This window comes from Poromitra crassiceps (genome assembly GCF_964638095.1).
Source record: "Poromitra crassiceps genome assembly, chromosome: 8".
Classification (NCBI taxonomy): domain Eukaryota; kingdom Metazoa; phylum Chordata; class Actinopteri; order Beryciformes; family Melamphaidae; genus Poromitra; species Poromitra crassiceps.
The window spans coordinates 17,910,199-17,932,400 of record NC_139629.1 but is presented as its reverse complement, the minus strand read 5'-3'; the positions used below and the strand labels follow the sequence as shown (position 1 = coordinate 17,932,400).

At 42.6% G+C, this 22,202-nt stretch overlaps 3 protein-coding genes across 3 annotated transcripts in view; all 3 read left to right on the top strand.

The window, feature by feature from the left end:
- mast4 (microtubule associated serine/threonine kinase family member 4) overlaps positions 1 to 7,881 on the top strand; it is a gene marked incomplete at its 5' end in the record, with an annotated part of 136,998 nt that extends 129,117 nt beyond the window's left edge. The window contains 3 exons of the mRNA XM_083641096.1: positions 143 to 279; positions 854 to 1,038; positions 1,166 to 7,881. Of these exons, the coding sequence (XP_083497222.1) occupies positions 143 to 279; positions 854 to 1,038; positions 1,166 to 5,040 (4,197 nt within the window). The 3' untranslated portion in view covers positions 5,041 to 7,881. The remainder of the gene's footprint in view (positions 1 to 142; positions 280 to 853; positions 1,039 to 1,165) is intronic.
- A 1,922-nt stretch (positions 7,882 to 9,803) lies between these two features.
- cd180 (CD180 molecule) lies at positions 9,804 to 12,338 on the top strand (the record flags this gene model as incomplete). Its single annotated transcript, XM_083641095.1, has 4 exons — positions 9,804 to 9,879; positions 9,980 to 10,146; positions 10,253 to 11,915; positions 12,312 to 12,338. Exons 1-4 carry the CDS (start codon positions 9,820 to 9,822, stop codon positions 12,336 to 12,338), a joined length of 1,917 nt encoding a protein of 638 aa, XP_083497221.1. The 5' UTR covers positions 9,804 to 9,819.
- Positions 12,339 to 13,584: 1,246 nt separating this feature from the next.
- Positions 13,585 to 17,656, top strand: LOC310781469 (granzyme B-like). Its single transcript, XM_083642107.1, has 5 exons — positions 13,585 to 13,665; positions 14,404 to 14,569; positions 14,908 to 15,067; positions 16,480 to 16,746; positions 16,961 to 17,656. Exons 1-5 carry the CDS (start codon positions 13,617 to 13,619, stop codon positions 17,114 to 17,116), a joined length of 798 nt encoding a protein of 265 aa, XP_083498233.1. The 5' UTR covers positions 13,585 to 13,616; the 3' UTR covers positions 17,117 to 17,656.
- Positions 17,657 to 22,202: the final 4,546 nt, after the last annotated feature.

Below are 22,202 nucleotides of genomic sequence, written 5' to 3'. Positions count from 1 at the left end.
AGTTATTCTTTAGCAAGCAGAGCCTATCAAGACCAAGTCCAGTTGTGATGATTTTACTGTAGTTGATCTGAAACTGTCTGTAAAAAAAAAATGGGGTTTTGAAAATAAATTAATACATCCATTTTCTGCTCTTCCTTCTCAGAGTGGCAATAAAGTGGTCATCTCCACAACCCCCTTTGAAAATACCTCCATAAAGACTGGTCCTGCCAGGAGGAATAGCTACAGGAGCAAGATGGTCAGATGTAACAAGAAGCCCAAGAAGGAGAAGACACCAGAAAGGTACAAATGTAATGTTCTATAGAAAGATAAAATTATATATATGGACCAGGCCAGACAATCGTCGTAAAACGTAGCACCCAAGCTTCTGTTAAAGATAATGAGGATTAAATAGATTGGTTTTCATGCATATATTCATTGAGACATATATTCAAAGTAAGTTTGGTTCAAAACAAAATGTAACTCTGCCTATTTGGTCATATACATTCATTAAAAATGATAAGAGTGCCAGCAAAGTGTTATGCAGACTGTGGAAAAAAGCAAATTATTACAAAATATAGGAACACAAGCAACCTGCACTCTTAAGATCCATCATCACTCAGGAGGACTTGCATGAATACATATTTTGCACCTGCCTTTCTAGTTTTGAATAATACAACCCTGTTGTGTAACAGCTCAATAGCACCATCTTATGCCCCTTTGGGGTAATTGTAATTGGGGTTTTTTACACTTGAGTATGAACAATAATATACCTCATTGCTTATTAAACATAATATCACAAATAGAGAATTAAAATATTGGCCAAGTTTAATGTAGACTTATTGTTTTTTTCTGTCTGTCTTTTTCTGTTCCCCAGGCGACGCTCCCTGTTCAAACGTTTTGCCATGCAGCCGTCCCCTCTGCTGCACACGAGCCGCAGTTTCTCCTCCCTCAGCCACTCTCTGTCATCTGGTGAGAGTCTCCCCGGCTCCCCCACCCACAGCCTCTCCCCTCGCTCCCCCACCGCAGCCTTCCGCCCCTCACCAGACTTCAACCAGTCAGGTGGAGATCAGACCTCATATTGATGACATCTTAAAAAAGTGTTGTTCAGCAAATTGTGTGTTATTTTTGTATGCATTTCTAATTCCACCTTAAAGTATTGATATCCAACATTCCCTCTTTTTCTCAGGTGGCAACTCCTCCCAGAGCAGCTCTCCCAGCTCCAGCGCGCCGAACTCCCCGGCAGGCTCGGGCCACATTCGCCCCAGCACCCTCCATGGCCTCGGGCCCAAACTGACAGGACAAAGGCTCCGCCAGGGCCGCCGCAAGTCTGCCGGAAGCATCCCCCTTTCTCCTCTGGCTCGCACACCTTCACCTACGCCCCAACCGACATCTCCTCAGCGCTCACCCTCTCCACTTCTTAGTGGGCATGCTGTCGCCATCTCCAAGACGAGCCAGGCCTTCCCGGCCAAGATACACTCCCCGCCCACAATCGTCCGCCACATCGTCCGCCCCAAAAGTGCCGAGCCGCCGCGCTCGCCTCTCCTGAAGCGAGTTCAGTCCGAGGAGAAGCTGTCCCCCTCCTACGCGGGGGATAAGAAGCACCTATGTCCCAGGAAACACAGCCTGGAGGTGACCCAAGAGGAGGTGCAAGGTGAGGAACTGAGGTCCGGGGACCACGATTACCCTGCCCTGCAGAGCGTGGAGGAGACAGCCTGCGAGCCGGTGGCCATCACCCGTGTCCGACCTGTTGAGCAGGGCTGCTTGAAGAGGCCAGTCGGCCGCAAGGTGGGCAGGCAGGAGTCCGTAGAGGAGCTCGACAAGGAAAAGCTGAAGACCAAGGTGCTTGTGAAGAGGCAGGACTGGTCAGAGAGGAGAGAGTCTTTACAGAAGCAAGATGCCTTGCTTGAGTCGGACTCCTCCACCCTGTGCGGAGATGACGGGGACAAAGGTTTTCTGGTCCGTGGCCAAAACAAATCCCAGAGTAGCCCAGAGGCCGGCCCACTAGAGGCCAAAGATGCCAGCACTGCCCTTAAAGATGTGCTGTATAAGAAACTGAACACACGCGTCTGTGAGGGCTTCCCTGAACCATCTGGCACCAGCAGTTGTGAAAGTGAGGGGGGGCTTCGATCGCCCCTGTGCTCTATTCATCCAGACTGGCAGCACTCAAGACAGGGCAAGGAGAGCATGAAGCCAGCTCCCAACATAGAGTTTACCAGGAAGAGGTTGTCCTTTGAAGAACGAGAAGACTGCATGTGCCGGTTGTCGTCTGGCCTCCACGAGACCCTCCACTTTGGCTCCACCAGGTCCAAAAGCCTCCAGCTGGACTCGGCCATGTCTCACGACCACATGAAGGGAAGCCTGGGCAGTGTCCACTCCAGCCCTGAAGGTCTGGGCCCCAAGCTCTTCTCTGGCAGGGGGGAGAGCGCTGTGGAGAAACTCCAGCTCATCTCCTCAGCGGAGAGTCCCCTCCGAAAAACATCCTCTGAATATAAACTAGAAGGGCGCCTCATCTCTTCTCTCAAACCCCTGGAGGGCACCCTGGACATCGGCCTGCTGTCGGGGCCCAGAGTCTCCAAGACAGACACCTGTCTCTCCAAGATGGTGGAGAACACAAGCGACAGTGTTTCCATGGGTCCTCCACTGTGGCTCCAGAGCCCCGCCGAGAGACAGATATCCTGCTCCCAACTCAAACCTGCGGACAAACCGAAGAGCCCCCTGGCTTGTACGCCAAGCCTTGGGCCTGTTTTGTCTCTAAATTGCATAGCCGCCTCCAAAGAGCAACCGAATCGTTCAACCACTGAGTTGAAATGCAGTAGCAGTGGCGAGAAACCACAGGAAAGACATAGTGAATCACTGAAAGCCCCCACCTCCAAGGGGGAGGCCTCAACCTTTACTACTAAACAGGAGAGCAGGACCAGTATGAAGGCCAGTTCGTCGCTGGCTCATGAACACCGAAGCACTCGACACAGCTCCCACTTCTCCTCCTGTGGGAAGACGCCCTCCATCCGGGAGGTGAGCAATGAAGATCAGGAGGATGACCTGGAACAGCAGGAGGTGGCACCATGCGCGACATCACAAAACACAGACGGCTCCAAGACCGCCGTCTCTGTGGCTTCAACTAAGCTAGACATGAAGACCGCCCCTGCTGCTGCACAAGTGGAGACCCCAGTCACAACTGCCAACCAACCTTTCCCTTCACTGATGCACAGCATAAACTCTGGACTAGGGACAAGTCGACTTCAGAGCTGTGAGAAACCAGTGACTTCACAGAGCTCCAACATGACCTCTGTGTCTCAAGGGAATACACAACACAACACTGTGTCTGTACACTACATTTTAGAAGAAGCCCAAGACCTTTCCAAACAGCAGTTGTTATTCCACAGCTCCTCTTCATATAACAAACCACAGATTTCTATCATAACCCCAGCCTCAGAAGGTCAGGACTGCACTGAAAGACCCCTTAGCAGGGGCAATTTACAGTCTAACAGGTCGGCTGGGAAAGTGACCAGTGGTACAAGCAGTTCAAGTCCTAAGAAGGAGATCAACGCATGTGCCACAGTTGTAAACAATGCCTCTGGAAAAGGGGAGGCAATCCCACAAGTGGAGCAGAAGATTAGTCTAAATCTAAAGAAGGATAACACTGTGTCTGTTGGTGCAATAGAGAGCAGTAGTGTATTGAAGGATAACACTGTGTCTGTTGGTGCAATAGAGAGCAGTAGTGTATTGAAGCACAAGAGAGACGATCCGATATCACCAAAGACGAAGAATCGAGGCCATGTGGAGATTAAAGTGTCAGAGCAGCCGCTACCAACTAACCATCCAGCTGAAAAATCACAACCCAAATCACCCGAGACAGAGGGCTCCGTCTCCAAGAAAGAGAAAACTGAAGTCGGTGTGAAAGGGACTACCGCCGTCCCCACAGTGAAGCAGAAACAAACGGCTTCAACAATTACACATGAAATTGTTTTGAGTCCCAAAGGTAAGTCAAGACCTGACCCGCAACCTGCGTCGCCCACTGTTAGGAAGACAGACAAGGAGACAAAGTCACCGGAAGGGAAATCTCACAGTGCAGCTCCTTCTGTTCCGGTAGTGAAGGGGGGTCTCGATTCAAACCGGAAAGATTTCTCGAAAGAATCTCCGCTCTCAACTTCGACTTCGCCCATTCAAGTAATCCATGACTCTAAACAGAAAGCAACCTTGCTGCAGTCCACTGGACCGAGCTCCGACTTCAAATGGGAAGAATCAGCACAGCTGAGCCCTTCTCCAACTCTTGCTGCCAGAGAAAGCGCCGACATGAAGCAAAGAGAAAGCCAACCCAAAAGTGTTGTAGAAACTTCATCTCCTATAATCAAAGAAAACGTGGACTCAAAGCTAAGATCTCTCCCTCCTAAAACTGTAAGCTCATCCTCAACTCTAAAGCCCTCTGTAGCTCCAACACCAGTTATGAAGCAAAGTCGTGATGCCAAACACAAAGTCCCCTCACCCAAAACCCAAGCACCAGTCATTAAAGACTATCTCGACTCAAAACCAAAAGATGCTGTGCCGGCTCTTACCGCCCCACCACCACAACAACAGCAGCAGCTTAGGAAGGAGCCACAGTCAGACGTTCCCTCCAAGCCTGATCCCACACAGGCAAATCCCGCAGTGAAAAGAGAAGCACACCCACCAAGCAGCGGAGCTCTCCCAGGCAGGGCCTCTGGCTGCGCAACTCCTCCGGAGCCTCTCGCCAAGGCGTCCAAGGACGGCCCCAGGTCCGAGGGGCTCCGATCGGACTCTCACAAGGGCCCCGGTGGAGCCGACGCTCCAGGGTCCAGGCATGGCACGCATGACTCCAGAGCGAGCGCCTCTGACAAACAGGGCTCCTCTAGCCGCAAGGACCCGGCTGAGAGGAAGAAGAAGGAAACGGCTCCAGAGGTCACGTCGGCACCGAAAAACAACAGAAGAGACGCATCAAGAGCGAGCGCTTCTGCTGTAAAGGACAGCGGGGCCGGCTCAGACAAAGACACCGGTAGAGGCAAGCAGCAGAAGGAGTCGCCACGCAGTTCTACCAACAAGAAATAAAAAGAGGCAATTGAAAATAGCAGCCAACAACATTGCTTTAGAGATTTTGGGGTTTAAGACAAGTTAGAAATGTCTCGTGCACGCATTATCATGCCTTCTTTTTTCTTTGAGGACCGGGGAAGCTGTTACAGTGTTTATTATGCTGATGGAGAGGTAGGTAGGTGTGTCTGTGTGTGTGTGTGTGTCTGTCTGTCTGTCTGTCTGTCTGTGTGTGCGTGCACGCGTGTCAATGTATATGTGCATTTAATAAGAACACTTAATGACAACACATGTAAATGTCTATAGGACTGAATGTAGGCAACGATTTGCTGATTATTTCATGTGTATCTGAAGTTCCAGTTTTACTCTTTTTTTTCTTCTTTTTTTTTGTCCAGTGAATGTTTTGAGGTTTAGTGTCTGTTGATGGCAGGATGCATTGTGCAATCAGCATGTCAGGGACAATAGGGGGGAGCCTGTACTGTATAGTCAGTGCCATAATAGGGAGGAGCCTGTACTGTATAGTCAGTGCCATAATGATTTTGAATTGCACTCTTTCTTCTGGGCTTGGAGCACCTGGTGTGGAAGGTGGTAGACTTCTAATGCAGTAGACTAAACCATTTTGATTAGCCATTTAGTAGTGGTGAGATTGCTGACTCACAATTCACTATCAGCAAATGCAGAAATGAAATATCGCAATTATTTCTGCTCAGGGTAATCGCTTAATTTGTTAGTTTTATGTAGAAGCGGCGTGTGCTTTTTGTGTGTGTGTAGTGGTGGTACACAGAAGGAGTGCACTATGCCCTGAGCTTCTCACTTAAAACTTTGAAAATGCAGAATCATCTTACGGTTCTAGAAATCATATTTAGTGAAGGGGCCTTAGAAATATGGGAAATAAAACTTGCTGTTATTAGCAAAGTGTGGTGTTATTCACATTCCTCTGACATCTGTACAGTTCAATTTTTTTATGCAATATGTTGTAAATATGACAATAGTGTAAAAAACTGGGATACATGGGGCTTACATGATTGTTGTTTGTATTATATGTACATATTTTGCGATGTCATGTTTGTACTCAATATTAGAGAATCATGTTCTGCTTGATAACTCTGTGGTCTAAAGTAAGCTAACGTGATGTATCTTGTCGAAAAGGCATCCTCTCTTTGTGACTTCGACATGTTATTAGTTATTACATGTTCCAAAATTGACTTGAAGAGAGAAAAACAAGGCATGAGGGGGCAACTGGGCTATTTCTGACAATGTAGCATTAAATAACAAAACGGTGATGGCTCTGACGAGGCCGTAATAATGTATTACTGGCTTTCTATGGTTTGAAGAGTAATGACTGTAAAATAAGAAATATTCACATTGTGCAGAGCTGACTTCCTTGTGTCGATTATGAACCAGCAACTCGGTGTATGTTTGCCAATTACATCCTTGCAGTAGCTAAGATAAAAGACAGTGATAAAGGCTTTGTAACCTGACTCTGCCAGATGGGGGCGGTATTGTTTTCACAATTTGTGAAAACAATACCGCCCCCAACTGGCAGAGTCAGGTTAAAGGCTTTGGGCATCATCTCCGATTCTGACACAAGATCAACCATGTTTGGGTAAGGCGGATTAAAAAGAAAAAGAAATAGTGCACACATTGACAGTGCCGGCATGTCAGGATTTCGAGAAAGATTTTGATTTCAAGCTCCAGTCCAGATGTTGTTCATGTGTTAGTGTTTGTATCCCAAAGGCCTCTTTTTAGTGTAAACAGTAAAGCACTTGGCTTAAAGCTATAGGTAGAACATTTTGTATGAGGAATCATGACGATTTGCATAGCATCGTTCATGTCCGCAACATATAGATGACGAATACTTGGTACTATAGATGTACGTAGATTATGTATCACAATTCACTTTCCTGTATTTACACATACGCTCACACATGCACATATGTGTCTATACTGGTAGATGCCTTTAAATTGCAAACCCTAAATGTCAACCAGGAAGTAGCCTAGGATTCTAAGTATGTTATGCAGTATTTGCTCTGTTGTGCTGGCTATATCAAAACAATAATCTCATCTACGGTGATATATGTTGAAGAGACAAAGGAAGATGATCTAACCTTGACACAGAGGATTGTGTGTCTAAATGGCATACGGTGTCCAAGAATGCAAACTCAAACACATCACACATGAGATTGATTGTAGAGATTTTAATGTGATCAGAATCTGATGTTTACTCGCATTAGATAATGTAAATGTTTTGTGAGAGAAGAAAATGCACCTTAATCTTTGCCAATATTCCCCATTCAGTTCAAGGGCAGCATAAAAGAGGAAGATGAGAAAGGCTCGTGACTCCCATTGTTCTCTTTCTGAATGCAGATTTGAATTCAATCACAAAATTTTTATTTGAACATTTGAGCATATCTCCACACACACACACACTTTTCTTTCTCCTGTGACTGACGTTTAAATTCTCAAAGCACATTCAATGTTTGTTTACAAAGCATCATGGATGTATATTTTGTATATTGTTGATTTGCCAAATCTATGTTCTATGTGTGTTTATAGTAGTGTGTGACGTTGTTCCCTTGCCACTGATGTTTAATAAGAACATTTGTTTGTGCGGTAATCAATGTCGTTTCATCATGTCAGGGACCTCTTTGTCCGCTTGTCTTTTCAGACTTTTTCCCCCCTCTGTGCGAAACTAGTATTAGATGAACTTGCTTTCTATGGTTTGTCTTTTAGGATATGTGCAATAAAAAGTGTTTGAGTTTTGTATTTTGCCCAAGGAAAGCTCTATGGATGTCATAGATGTTGTATATTAAAACAGATATTTATACTTCTAATGTTGCGTAATACTGAAAATAAAATGGAATGATCAAATTAAAGTTGTATTATTATCAACTTTTTTTTAACGCCTACATACATGTATTTGGTATCACTTAATTTCTTTGGTCCACAATTTCCTAATAATTTCTTAGAACTGTTCATTTCTTAAGAAGTTTAATTCCTGGAAAGAACCATTAAATTCTGTAGCCGTTTTTATAGTAAACTTCAGCAGAACGTCTATTACTGTATGCTTTTAACATCCAAATAGCACAGTGGATTGCATACTATGTGTGACAAATGGAGTAGGTAGTATGGATTTCCCTGAGTGGAGTAGGTATACATATTTTTTATGTGATGGAAAAAAGTGTTAAAAAGGATCAAACACATTAAAATGAGCTATTATAGAATAAATTGTTAGTTTAGTTCAAATTAAAAAATATATATCAAAGAAAATACTGTTTATATCATATGGAGTGACAAGAAAAACCTATTTATAGTTTCACACCTATGAGGTTCCATGTAACTTGCATAACATGTGCCTTGGGGTTAAATGCTGGCATGCTAACAGCATACCCACTGCAACATGGTAATATAGCTAACAGCATGTACCCACTGCACTGCAACATGGTAGCATGCTAACAGCATACCCACTGCAACATGGTAATATAGCTAACAGCATGTACCCACTGCACTGCAACATGGTAGCATGCTAACAGCATACCCACTGCAACATGGTAATATAGCTAACAGCATGTACCCACTGCACTGCAACATGGTAGCAGGCTAGCAGCTTTACCCACTGCAACATGGTAGCATGCTAACAGCATACCCACTGCAACATGGTAGCATGCTAACAGCATACCCACTGCAACAAGGTAGCATAGCTAACAGCATACCCACTGCAACATGGTAATATAGCTAACAGCATGTACCCACTGCATGCAAACATGGTAGCATGCTAACAGCATACCCACTGCAACATGGTAGCATGCTAACAGCATGTACCCACTGCAACATGGTAGCATGCTAACAGCATACCCACTGCAACATGGTAGCATGCTAACAGCATACCCACTGCAACATGGTAGCATAACAGCATACCCACTGCAAGCAACATGGTGGTAGCATGCTAACAGTAATACCCACTGCAACATGGTAGCAGCTGACAGCATACCCACTGCATCATGGTAGCAGGCTAGCAGCTTTACCCACTGCAACATGGTAGCATGCTAACAGCATACCCACTGCAACATGGTAGCATGCTAACAGCATACCCACTGCTACATGGTAGCATTAGCATACCCACTGTAACATGGTAGAATAGCTTTGACTGTAATGAGGGAAAAAGGCCATTTCTCTTTGGCATTTTTATGTACAAACCTTCAATCTCACACCATATGAGCTTTTTTGGTTGAAAATGTTGAAACCGTGAGTGATGAATTGCATGAATGTTCAGTATGTTCACTTAAAGCAGCATGTTCTGAATAATATGGTAAAAATACATTTTTGACCAATTATTTTTTATTTATTGGAGTTTGACCAATAAAAGGCCAAGTCATCATCACGTCAACCACCCAGGCCCATACTAATTGTGTACCTCAAGTTTAGCATGAAATAAGTCAATAAATAGGCTACTACATCTGATGCTTTTGTGTGCACAATAAAGATGGCATAAACTGTAGCCTACATAAAAAATAACTATATCAATACATGGAGACTCAACTCAGTCAACTGCGAAAGTCATTTTCCCCTCTATAGCTTTTGTTGAGGCTGTAGTTTCCTAGGGAGAAGTGGGAAGTCATAGCCTGATGCAACTTCTCACCACATGAAGTCCATCCAACAAAGGCAGTTGTTAACACAGGGAAGTGGTTAGAGCTAGTACTATGTGCTGTTCCTCTTTGCTATGACATAAAAGGTGAATGATTTTGTTTGATTCGGATCAAAGTCACCATGAGTAGATCAAGGTATTTATATCTATTGGTCATGACATACATTACTGGACTAAACTTGGTCACTCCACTTTCAAAGGGTGTGTGTAAGCTGGTAAGATGATTTTCAGTTTACATTTATATGCATTTTTGTACTCATTAAACTGAATGTTTGGCAAGTCACGTCACAATGATACTTCACTAATGTTTTTCAGACAGCTACAGGGTATGATTGTTCAGATCAGAATTTAGAAGCAGTCCCTGGTCCTGATGATCTTCCCAATGCCACAAAGATCCTGGACTTCAGCTTTAACCATCTGCCGGCACTGTACGACACAACCTTCACCCGTCTGACTCAACTGGTCTCCTTGGATCTAACCAGGTAGGTAGTAACTAAGTAACTGGATGGATGATGGATGTGTCACATTTCACATCTTCAAATTAATATTACAACATTTAATTATTATTTTTTTATCTCAATTTAACAGGTGCAAAATAAATTGGATATTTGAAAACAGCTTCCAGAACCAAAAGCACCTGGAGAGTCTCATTTTGATTGGAAACACTTTGATGTTTGTTGCAGATAACGCTTTGATCGGACCGATGGCCCTTAGTCATCTCAGATTGTCCCAGACCTCAATGGATGATCTCAAGTTAATCCCTTACAGTAACCTAATGTCTCTGGAGACGCTGGAGCTCGGGGACAATGACATCCACTCCTTGCTTGGTCTACAGCAGTTCAACTGGGGGAAAATGAGGACTCTCAACCTGCAGTTAAATGCCATCCGGAACATATCGGCTGCTGAGGTGGCAGTACTGCAGCATGGTAGGGGCCTCAGCATGAGCTTTAAGAGCAACAGCATTGTGTACATTGAACCAAAGGCATTTGAGATGGTCCAATTCAATAGCCTGGATTTCAATGACTGTTTCACTGAAGCAGATATGTCTGTGATCTTAGCAGGACTGGCAGGAGTTACGACCAATATCCTGTCGCTGGGGGTGTTTGAGGAAAGCCAAGAAAACACCATCACGGCACGGTCGTTAGAAGCCTTATGCAATATCACTGTCAAGGACCTGAGCTTCCAGCTGCAACACTTCAGTGACTTTGCAGAGACTCCATTCCACTGCCTGGCTGGCCTGGAGAAGCTCGACCTCACCAGAACACATCTACAATCTCTTCCAGCCACTGTTGGCCAGATGAAGTCTCTGTCCAAGCTCATCCTGAATGAGAACAAATTTAGAAACGTGTGCCACACTAACGCCGTGAGGCTGCCCTCTCTAACCACTCTAGCGATGAGGGGGAACGAAGCGATATCGTTGCTCTTCAGCGAGCGATGTCTGAGTGGTCTCTCCAAACTGCAGGTGCTGGACCTGAGCCACAGTGGGCTCCTCGTGGGGCCAGAGTGCTGTGAGATCCAGCTCACAGGGTTGACCCAGCTGCAGAAACTCAACCTTAGCTACAACTTCCAGATGAAGTGGAGTGCACTTCCATTCAGCGAGGTTTCAGGTCTGAGAGAGCTGGACTGCAGCCGTGTGCCTGTCACTTATGAAACCCAATGTCCCAAAGGAGGACCTTTTCGGAACTTGCTCCACCTGAAAGGGCTGGGTATCTCTTGGGCTTTTTTGGACCTCGGCTGTCAAAGCAATCTCCTGGAGGGCCTGCAGAGTCTAGAGTACATGAGCCTAAGTGGTAGCCAGTTCAAAGATGGGGTCCTCTCTAACCCTGAGATGTTTAAGCATGTTCCCCTTGTACAGAAGCTAGTGTTGTCAGACTGTGGCCTTGTCTCTATTGCTAGGAACATGTTCACTCATCTCAGCAAACTCACCCATGCTGACCTCAGCTGCAATAGGCTGGTGGTTGTATATACTAATGTGTTTTATTCACTGGAGAAGGTCCTGCTAAATTTCGCTATGAATGATATAAAAATGGTTGACCTCGATTCTGTCATGGGTTTAGGGGAGGAAAGCAAACTTGATCTGAGCGGCAACCCACTGGTATGCAACTGCTCTAATGTTGAGTTCATTAGCTGGATGCAGAGTCACGTCAATAAGATGACAAACGCTGATGGGACCAGATGTGGTGAATCCAGGGAAGCCTTAACAGACGTGCACTTGAACTGCACCTCATTTGGCATTTTAGGAATTGGAATTGTTAGTGTGTTCATTGGAATTTTGGTTATCACTTTCATCATTATATGGAAAGTAAGAGAGAAAAAACGATATGAAGATTTGTAAAGTAGTACTGTGATTTACATATCAATTGCTGCCTCATTTCGGGAACACTACTGTAACCTCCCTTAGTAAACGGTGAATTTATCAGTATTTAACATTAGTTTGGTACTGTTTTACTATTAACTATCAAATTGTTACTTTTATCTTTACTCAGGAATACTAAATAGTATAAATAATATGTTTGAAGGAACATTAATGTCATGGCGGCAGTTTAGTTTTGAAATTCCTATAAATTTGTTCTCTTATCTAAGAAAAAACATGAAATTGAGCAAAGCATTTGTCAGAAATATTTGTTTTCTTTGTTGTATTTGTTAGTCTCTGGTGCGTAAAGGCAGCAGCTGATGGCATCACAATAGCTTATTTTGATTGAGTTGCTAACAACAAAAAATAGGGAGAAACTTGTTACATTGAAAACATGCAGGTTTCTCATGCTCCCATCCGAAAGAAATGAAACCTCTGTCTTCTGCAAGACAGAGGTGTGAGTTTCATGTCGCACCGTGCAAACGTGTTAAACGGTGCAGGCGGAATCTTTATCAAAAATGTATCTCACTTCACTGCTGAAGTAGACCACAGTGTAGGTGACAACTCAAACTCCCACCATGTTGTTTGATGATGTCGAAGACGTTTGAGAAGGTTTTTTCCCCTCCATCTGGGACCTTATATCCCCATCACACTTTTGAACATAAAGTGACATCCTTGCATCATCTTTTTCTTTTTTCTTTTTTACAAATTTAGATTCACTTTTGCAGTCCAACAACATGAGGCAAAATACTCACAAAGACACAGCAGGAAACAATATCTAAAAGCATGGTAGCCTGAATCAACATAGGGTTGTCAAAAGTAGGCTATTGATAGTGTTGATACTAGGTATCAATAGGCTACTAAAAATTTGAAATGAAATTTGAAATAGTCATTTGCAACAGTATGGATACCAGCTTAATGGAAAATCAAACATACAGATTCTAGAACATTCTAGATTTGTGACATCCCTACATTTAAGTTGTCATGGCAGCATTGTGTTTTGTTTTTGTGGTCAATGTGAAGCTGATAGTTTCCATCAGCCCACATGTATGGAGCAACTTTTCTCTCTTCCTGTGGTTTAGGTGAAAAGAATCAGCCAGGTGCAGGGGTATTTATACTGCTTCACAGACACTTAAAACATTTAGATATAAATGTTATAATAGCTTCAGCATGTTTGTCAGTGAAATGTTCTTTATATTTTAAATATCATCTTCAGCATCACAAGAATACAATGACTAGGTCACACAAAAAGGAGTCAAACACACACGCACGCACGCACACACACACACACACATATATAGATCATATCATATCATATACTGTATATGCAGTTGTTTCAATAAAATGCATACAATAGGCTGGCTTACTTATTTATTTATTTATGACAACAAATATTATGTATGTCAAAAGCTGTTCTCACATAGACATGCTGGAGTGAAGCACCTCCTCTGTGTAAGAACCATTTCGACAAGGCAGACCCCCCACTCCCCACCCACCCACAGTTTCCGGTGTGTGAGTTGAGGGTACAAAAGGTTGGGCAGAGAGAGCATTGTTAGTCTGTTCTGATTTTAACTCTGATTCTGACTGAACACAGCTACCATGATGCAATACTGCATTATATTTCTCTTTCAGCTGCTCTCCCTCACTGGTAAGATCTCACATTTTTTACAACAACCCCTCTCTAAAGACTACTTGCATAGAAGTAAAAGTCATATGGGTTTAAGTTATTGGTACAGTATGTGTTTAAAGTTTGCTTATTGTCAAATGTCAATAGTGTTCCCAAGCGTAATAGCAGCTACAATATTGACCAATGCATTTCTAGAAGCAACATTTCTGTTAGACTTGGGACTTGGTACTTGACTCTGACTTGTACTTTGATGACTTGAATATTTTTATTGGGGTTTTCCAACAACCAACACACACACACACACACATGCACACGCACAAACAATAGTCTTGGCAGAAAACACGGTGCAACATCAAATTAATAGGGAGTCAAATACATAGTTGTAAAGTCTTAATTGAGATCTTAGTGTAAATGTCTTAGATTGAAAGTGATGATAAGATTTCTTCCAACAGATGACTGAATTTAAATTCTGTTTTTTTAATTTGTATGGAATGATTGAATTAATTGAAGTTGAAATGGATTATAGAAATCAAACTCATACCAAGTTTGTATCCTATTAAAACCATATTGCATTGAAAAGTCCTAGATATTTAGTTTTCTTTAAGATGTTAAATTGATACTGGACTCGACGTAGAGTTAACTTGTCGACCTGAGACAGTGCCTCAAGACCTGAGAGTGACTTAGGCCTTGAATAGAGTTGACTTGTCAGACCTGGACTTGGTCTACTGACCGCTAATTGTCCCCCTTCTCTTCCTGTAGAGGCCACTGAGAGTGGCATAGTGAATGGAAGGGAGGCCAAGAGTCACTCCAGACCCTACATGGTGTCTATCCAGAAACGGACAGAAAAATGGGCACCATGGTACCATCATTGCGGAGGGGTGCTCATTAAGAAGAACTTTGTTTTAACTGCAGCACACTGCATGAAGTGAGTATATTTTACATATTTACAGTGTAGAGTGACATCAGATGGGCTGATCTTGCTAAGATACTTTTTCATTCCTTATAAAAAGCAACAGATGATGAGGACCTTGCCTGCTAAATCAGTATCGGTCAGTCAGTTTGTGAAACATATTTTTGATAAACCTGCATTCATGTAACAACCTTTTAATCATTGTTTTTGACCCTTTTACCATGCATGTTTGCTTTCATATTAATGGCTTTGCTGTTTGATTTTAGGTTTTTCAAGCCCTTGTTCAATCCCTTGTTTACAATTGTTGGAAAGTACTATATGAGTAAATTTAATTCTTATATTAATTACTGCAGGTCCTGGGAGAGCAAGGAGCACATGAGGGTGGTACTTGGAGCACATAACTTAACTAAGAAGGAGAAAAGCCAGCAAAAAATCTCAGTGGCTGAGTTGTATAAGAAGGATCCTAAATTCCAGGATGAAAAGCAATTCCGTGATGACATTATGCTGCTTAAGGTAAACTAACAGATTAAAACTGCACTTAGCTGCTCATCTAAAGAAAAACAAACAGAAATTCAAGTCAATTTCTCTGAAATGGATTTGTATAATACTATTGATGATAATGTTATTATCTATTATAAAAGGGAGAAAGTGGGCAATGTTTGTTCTCTGTTTAAATTTTTGCCCCACTGATGATGTCATAGGAGGCATTGTGACATCACTAATGATGTCATCAGTGATGTCATAAGACTAATGATGTCATCAGTGATTTCATAAGACTGATGATGTCATCAGTGATGTCATAAGAGCAAAATCATCTTATGACATCACTGATGATGTCATAGGCACTGATGTAAACTTAAGGGGCACACACACGCACACACGCATTTTGTGAGCAACACACACACATCCGCATGTGCCAACAGGGCAGGTGAGGCCACGCACCAGCCAAGCTGTGGGCGAGGCCGTGCAGCGGCCGAACTGCGTATGCGAGCTGCAGGGCCAGCCCGGGGAGCGAGCCCGCGCAGCGGGCGAGCCTAGGAATTGAGTGCACGAGATTTCTACATGTAATCAGTCAAAAGTCTGTTAAACACAAATACAACATGCTCAGCAACTTTGTTTCATTATTCTAACAGTCCTTTGTAGAATTATAGTCATAATGAAATAAATAGCCACTTTTCTGATTTATCAATTTGCATGCCATAATATTGTAAATGAATGGTCTTGCTCAAGCACACTTCAACACGCTGCCAGGAGGAGCCAGCCTCGAACCGGGACGCTTTCCTATTCCCAGGGGAGAGTTCCTGAGCTGCTGCCGCCCCTATATACATATTTAACAATTCCCCCCAAAATTACAACATTTTTATAACAAAATCTCCATGTTTCTACTTCCTGAAAAACAGTTAATTGTTTTGGGTGAGAGCAGAATATTATTTAGGCAAATCTGCAGCATCTCATTAGGGGGACGGGTCACTCTTCTCTGTTGCGGCCCCAATTGGTGATTTAAACCCAATGTCCAGCAGATGCAGTACGGCTCCGTGCGGATCTGGTACCACTACTAACAGACTCTCGCCCATGTTAATAGATGGGCAATACATGCAGTATGGAAAAAATGCACCTGTTCTATCTTTGTCGGATCCCACATGCATCTGACAGATTACATGAGTGTGGGTCTGTTCAGGCAGCTGCACAGAGCCGTAACGCAGGCGGTGGACATAGGCTCTTAGGCTGATCAAATGGCTGGATTTTCACTTAATAATCTTGCCTAGTTCAACTTTAACCACTGATAACTGATTGGGTAGATATTTGTATGGAGTGGCACAAGTGCAGAATGACAACTGAGGTGAATTAAGACAGTTGCTCTGTGACTTGGAGAGACTGGAGACTTGGAATAGCCAAACTGACTGCTGCTCCATCCTTTTTCACAGTTAAAGACGAATGCCAAATTGATCCAGCATATTGTGGAGGTCTTCAAGGTCATTGACTTACCTACGAAAGAAGAAATCCTAGCCAACAGTAAATGGTGCTATGTGGCTGGCTGGGGACAAACTAGACCTGGCTCACCTGCCTCTGATGTTCTGAGGGAGACGACAGTGAAGATGCAATCCAACAAAGAGTGCAAACAAACATATCAGATGTTTTTCTTTGATGACCAAATGATGTGCACCTACTCTGATAAGGGGGGGATTTGCCAGGTAATGAAACAGAAATGTGTTTGTATCGGATCAATGAAAAAGTAGCTGTCATGCTGACATAGACTGAGTTTCTTGAACATTCAACGAACTGAACGAACTGAACCGAACCTTGTTTTAACAGGCTGATGTGTAATTTCAAATATAAATCAGCATTAGGCTCGGCTACCGGGTTTGTTAAACCTCTCAAACTCTTCATGTTGCCTTTTTATTCTAGGGTGATTCCGGCGGACCGCTTATCTGCAACCGCAAGCTTCTGGGGATCTCAGCATATACACATGCAACGCAATGTGATAACCCCGCCTATCCACATGTCTTCATGAAAATCCAATTCTTTCTCCCCTGGATTAAGAAAACTTTGAAGCAAGGATAAGGGTATGCATGCATGAGCCACCACTGAAGAGGCCAAGAATATAGCCCTTTGTCACTTGCTTATTAAATATTGTGGAGCAATAATGCAATGCATGTTTAGCTAATTAGTTTAGCACCTCCACTCGCAGATTTGTGAATCTTTGACATTCAAAATATGTAGTTTAGGTTAGGCTGTTGATTAGCTCAATCAGTGGTTCTCAAATTGGGGTCCGGGGAACCCCAGGGGCCCTTGAGGGGGTTCCAGGGGGTCCCCAGCAAAAAGGGAATAATACATTTTTGCTCTAATTTGATCCTGGTGTCAATATAGAGGTCCTTGATGTGAAACGTTTGTGAACCACTGAACTAGATTGTTTGCTTTGTTGTGTTGCTTGTTTTATATAAGTTGTTCGGGTGAAGGCTGAGGGCTGCTGGTAGAGGTTAGGCGGTAGCTTTCTTTCTTTCACCTGACAAGCTTGTTTTGATATAAGTTGTTTATCTTGCTAGACTATTTTCTGTGAAGCCCTTTGCAGCAGGGGTTGCCCTTTGAGACTTGCTTGCGAATTAGAGCTATTTGTAATTAATTTGCTTATAGCCAAAATTAATAAACATATGGAAAAAAATTTTTTTTACAGTGTTCTCTTAATTTCTAATCATTCTATATGCTATAGGCTAGAATAATTCTGCCCTTAGCTCTGTTTCAGTCCATTTTGTAGGACTTGCAAGAGTGTCCAAATGATCTGTAGCACCTACCTAGTACCTACCGTAACTTTATGCTGCATGCACCCCTATTTGTACAATTGTCTCAACTATATTTGCAGAAGAAGAACATCCAGAATACACAGTACACATGTTATAAAGGAGACATGGCAGTGAGACAAAGAGGTGGGCAAAGAAGAGCAGATATGCTATTGAAAGTGTGTGGTGATGTTGACTTGTGGTGTAAATGAGATACAGATCAAAGCACAGACTATTCTGTTGTGTTCATGTCAGTCATGCAAACTTTTGAAGTTGAACTGTTTCCTGTCTGGGAAACCCCTCATCTCACTTCTTGCCTAGGCCTTCTCAAAAATTGCAAACACTCGTTAATACGACAAGATACAAAATCAACTTGGTGAGCCCAGTTGAACTGAAAATCAAAATTAATGGGTAATGTGTGTGTGTGTATATATATATATATATATATATATACCGTATATATATATGTGTGTGTGTGTGTGTGTGTGTGTTCCAATCTTTGATCTTTGTTTATTGGATTTTCAGAGCATGAATTAACAAGTGCAATGAGTTATAGGCAACCTTGTTCCATATGAGGTAGATAATTGTAAGACATCAAATACAAAGATTGAAAGTAATTAATAATTATGTTGATCTCTTCCTTTTCTTCATTTGGTTAGATCCACTAGCTGTAACATGCACAATAAATATAATAACTATTGACAAAGAAAAAGAAAATATAAATATCTTTTGAGACCCACTATCAGATGTAATTTCTTGGGATTAAAACATCAGTATCAGACTGTAGGCTATAGATCATTCATATTGTGTAATAGAGCCTGCATTAGTAAACTGTTACTGACACGGAATAGATAGATAGATAGATAGATGAGTAGATAGATAGATAGATAGATGAGTAGATATATAGATAGATGGATGGATGAGTAGATAGATAGGTAGATAGATAGTTATATCTATAACGATGTTCATAAGGATATCAATTCTATTTCCTTTTCCTTCAATTACTGCTTTGATAGTGCCTTGTCATATCCTAACAGTGTAGTTAGAAACTTTCTTCTTTTGCCAACAGAGGGCAGTACCATGCCATCTATGAACTTGGGTGGTCCTTTAGGCCCATTTCACAGCATCCGTTTTGAGGTGGTAAAACAGAAAGTAAAGCAGGTGTAACCAATACTATTATTAATGATGGTTCCATTCCATTTAGGTGTTTCAGTGCCATGCAGGACCCTCATTAATTTGACTGGTTATACCTGCTTTACTTCCTGCTTTACCACCTCAAAACAGTTGCTGTGAAAAGGGCCTAGGCTATTCATTAGAGCTATAGAAGACATACAGTTTACCTCTTTATAGTTAGACATCTTTTCAAGAGTCAAATGAATCTGACCCAGCTGCATATTTGATAAGGTTTACCACTCACTATCCAAGTTTTTCCACTATGCAGTTTTTCTACTGTAATTAATTACTTCACATTTTATGAAACGAATGCTTGTTGTTTTCTCTCAAAACTCACGAAAGCAAAATGCAAAACTCTAAAATGCAAAACAAATCTCTTGCAAAACGTAACACTGCTTTCAAAACACACACACACACACACACAGATATGAATACATCTTTAAAATATTCCACCACACTGATGTGCTCAACAGCATTAATATTATAGGCTGCTGCATGTTAAGTTACACGGGGTTGAAACAGGAGAGAAACATGTATTGTGGCTTTAGGTATTGAGGACAGCCTTTGGAGTGACTGACCTTTTAACCCATTGATACCTGATGCAGCGTTTGTGTGTGTATCCCTTTAAGACCGCGAACCGCGTGATGCGGTTCGTGGTCTTAAAGGGATACACACACAAATGAGGGATATACAGTACACGCAAATGCTGCATCAGGTATCAATGGGTTAAAGCCAAAGTTCTCCCATGAGCCGTGGCTAGTTAGACAGCGAGGCTCGTCTGACCCAAATCCTTCAATTTGACATCAAGAACATGCAGAACTGCTAACCACAGAGGCCCCTAATCTCACCCAAATTGAAATCATCCATGGAGCTTGATAATAGATAATAGCAGGTTTTCACTTTTTTCCTTTTGCCAATAAGCAAACCACCACCCAAAAGTGATTAACTCTCAAAAGTGACCCCCCCCCCCCAATTCTGCATTAAAATGGGGGGTTGTCTCTTTAAACTCCAGCCATCCCTGATCCAATATTCCCTTTGTTACCATCTGTCATTAGGCTAATGTGAATCTGTAAACAGTGCCATGGCTCATGGTCTTGTGTGTCTTATGACACGTCACCATCACCTTATCACCATCATTCCACTTATAAATGAGAGCAGTCATGAATAATACAGTCAGGTTCATACTTCCCTGTCAGCCATGATTACAGCAATGTCAGGCTAGCTCCAATTCACCCATTTTTCTGTCTAAAAGGCAGGAAGTAACACAGGCGCGCATTAATGAGGGTTTCCAACTTCCAATCCATTTAGGTGTTTCGCTTGCGCCTGTGTTACCTCCTGCCTTTTAGACACAAAATGGGTGAATTGGCTAGGAAGTGAAAAAGTCGGAAGTATTTTGCCCCCCCCCCTTCGCAACAGCGACTCCTACAGGTGGAGAGGAGAGGATAAGGATAATGTGTCATTGTAATGCATCAAGATGATGCACAAATCACAAATAAACTGCATAGTCTGTAGCTCATGGACATGTTAAAGTTTATGGTTTGAATTCTCTAATAAGGCATCTTGTTTCAACAGATTTAGAGCCCTATCTTACACCTGGCACAGGTCGGGGCAAGCAGAAATAGCCTACTTTGCATATTTATTCCAACTCCAAAAATATCCACCACATTTTAAAGCATGTTTTATGATATTTTTTTAACACAACAAGGTAGGTTTTTCATTTCTTAGTGTGACTTATTTATCACCAACCTTTCTATAATGGTCTTTCATGAGCTCCTTTGGAAACTGCACGTTGAAATCACTTTGCCTTTGCTCCTCATGTGGGCCTGGTTGGATTGAGATCGTTCCCTTTGTTGAGCCAATCGCTTCGAGGTGTTCGCCTGTAAAGACAAAGATTTACCACATGAAAAGCAAAAGAACAAACTCTTCCTTATAGGCTCAAAGGCTAACATAATAACATGGTCTTTTTTATGGTCTCCTCCTTGTAGATAAGAAAATTAGATTAAACTTAATTCATTATTGATTATTGGTCCTGTGGGCTGCTACTGGGCAGGAAACAAGGACCCTGGCTCCAACGATTATGCTTGGACAGCCCTATAGTGTCTTGCCCCTGGTGATGTCATCATCTGATAAGATTTGGGCTTTTCAATGTTTTATTACAGAAAGTGTCATCTGTCATTGTGTTACTTATCGATGGAATGAAAATAAATGATTCCCCTTTTTTACTGGGGACCCCCTGGAACCCCCCTGGCGGTCCCCTGACCTCATTTTGAGAACCACTGGGCTACATTGTCAACTTGGCTTGCAAAGAACATGAGCAGAACATGAAAAAAGACACAATTCCAAAACAACAACACCACTAGAGGTGACATATGGCATGTACGTGGTTTTTGTGCACGGATCTTTCGAACTGAGCTTGTCGAGTACAAAATAAAAGCAAGATCCACCTCACCTGTGACATGGTTGACCCAATTTTCCGACTCACACAGACGTGGTTTTGAATCTTCCTAACAGAATCAACTTGTTCCCACACAATAAGCTTTGCTCTTCCCTGTTTGTATGAATGGCCAGTCTCAGTGGACTCAAGCTTGAGCCCAAGCCATTCATTGCAACATGAGATATGAGAGCAGGGCTGGGGCTTGGCGTTTCCCCAAGTCACAGAATGTACTTGAACTAATTCCAGCAGTTCCAAAAGTTAATACAGGCCAGAGTGGATCTATCTGTGTCTCAGATTGCACGCATCCAGAGGAACTGTGTCAGAGGCACGCAGAAATCTTTCCACACAACTCTCCACGCAGCTTGTCTCTCTAGTCTTTTAATTAAAAGACACATTTTTCTTCTTTTACCATTCATATGACTGTAAACACATTCATCCTAGATGTGATATTGAAATCAGATGTTTTCACTGATTTTACCATCCGCAGCAGCAGCAGCCACATGACAGCACTGTACTACATATTGTTTGGCCATTTCACGATGGAAAAGGGCAAAAAGGAAATAATGTTGGAGAAGGCTCAAATTATTTTGTATTTTTCTCACTCGCTGCGACTGTCTTTCTGTATGTGTGCACATGTGTGTGTGTGTGTGTGTGTGTGTGTGTTTGAGAGAGAGAGAGAGAGAGAGAGAGGGGGTGTGTGTGTGTGTGTGTGCACATGTGTGTGTGTGTGTGTGTGTGTGTGTGTGTGTGTGTGTGTGAGAGAGAG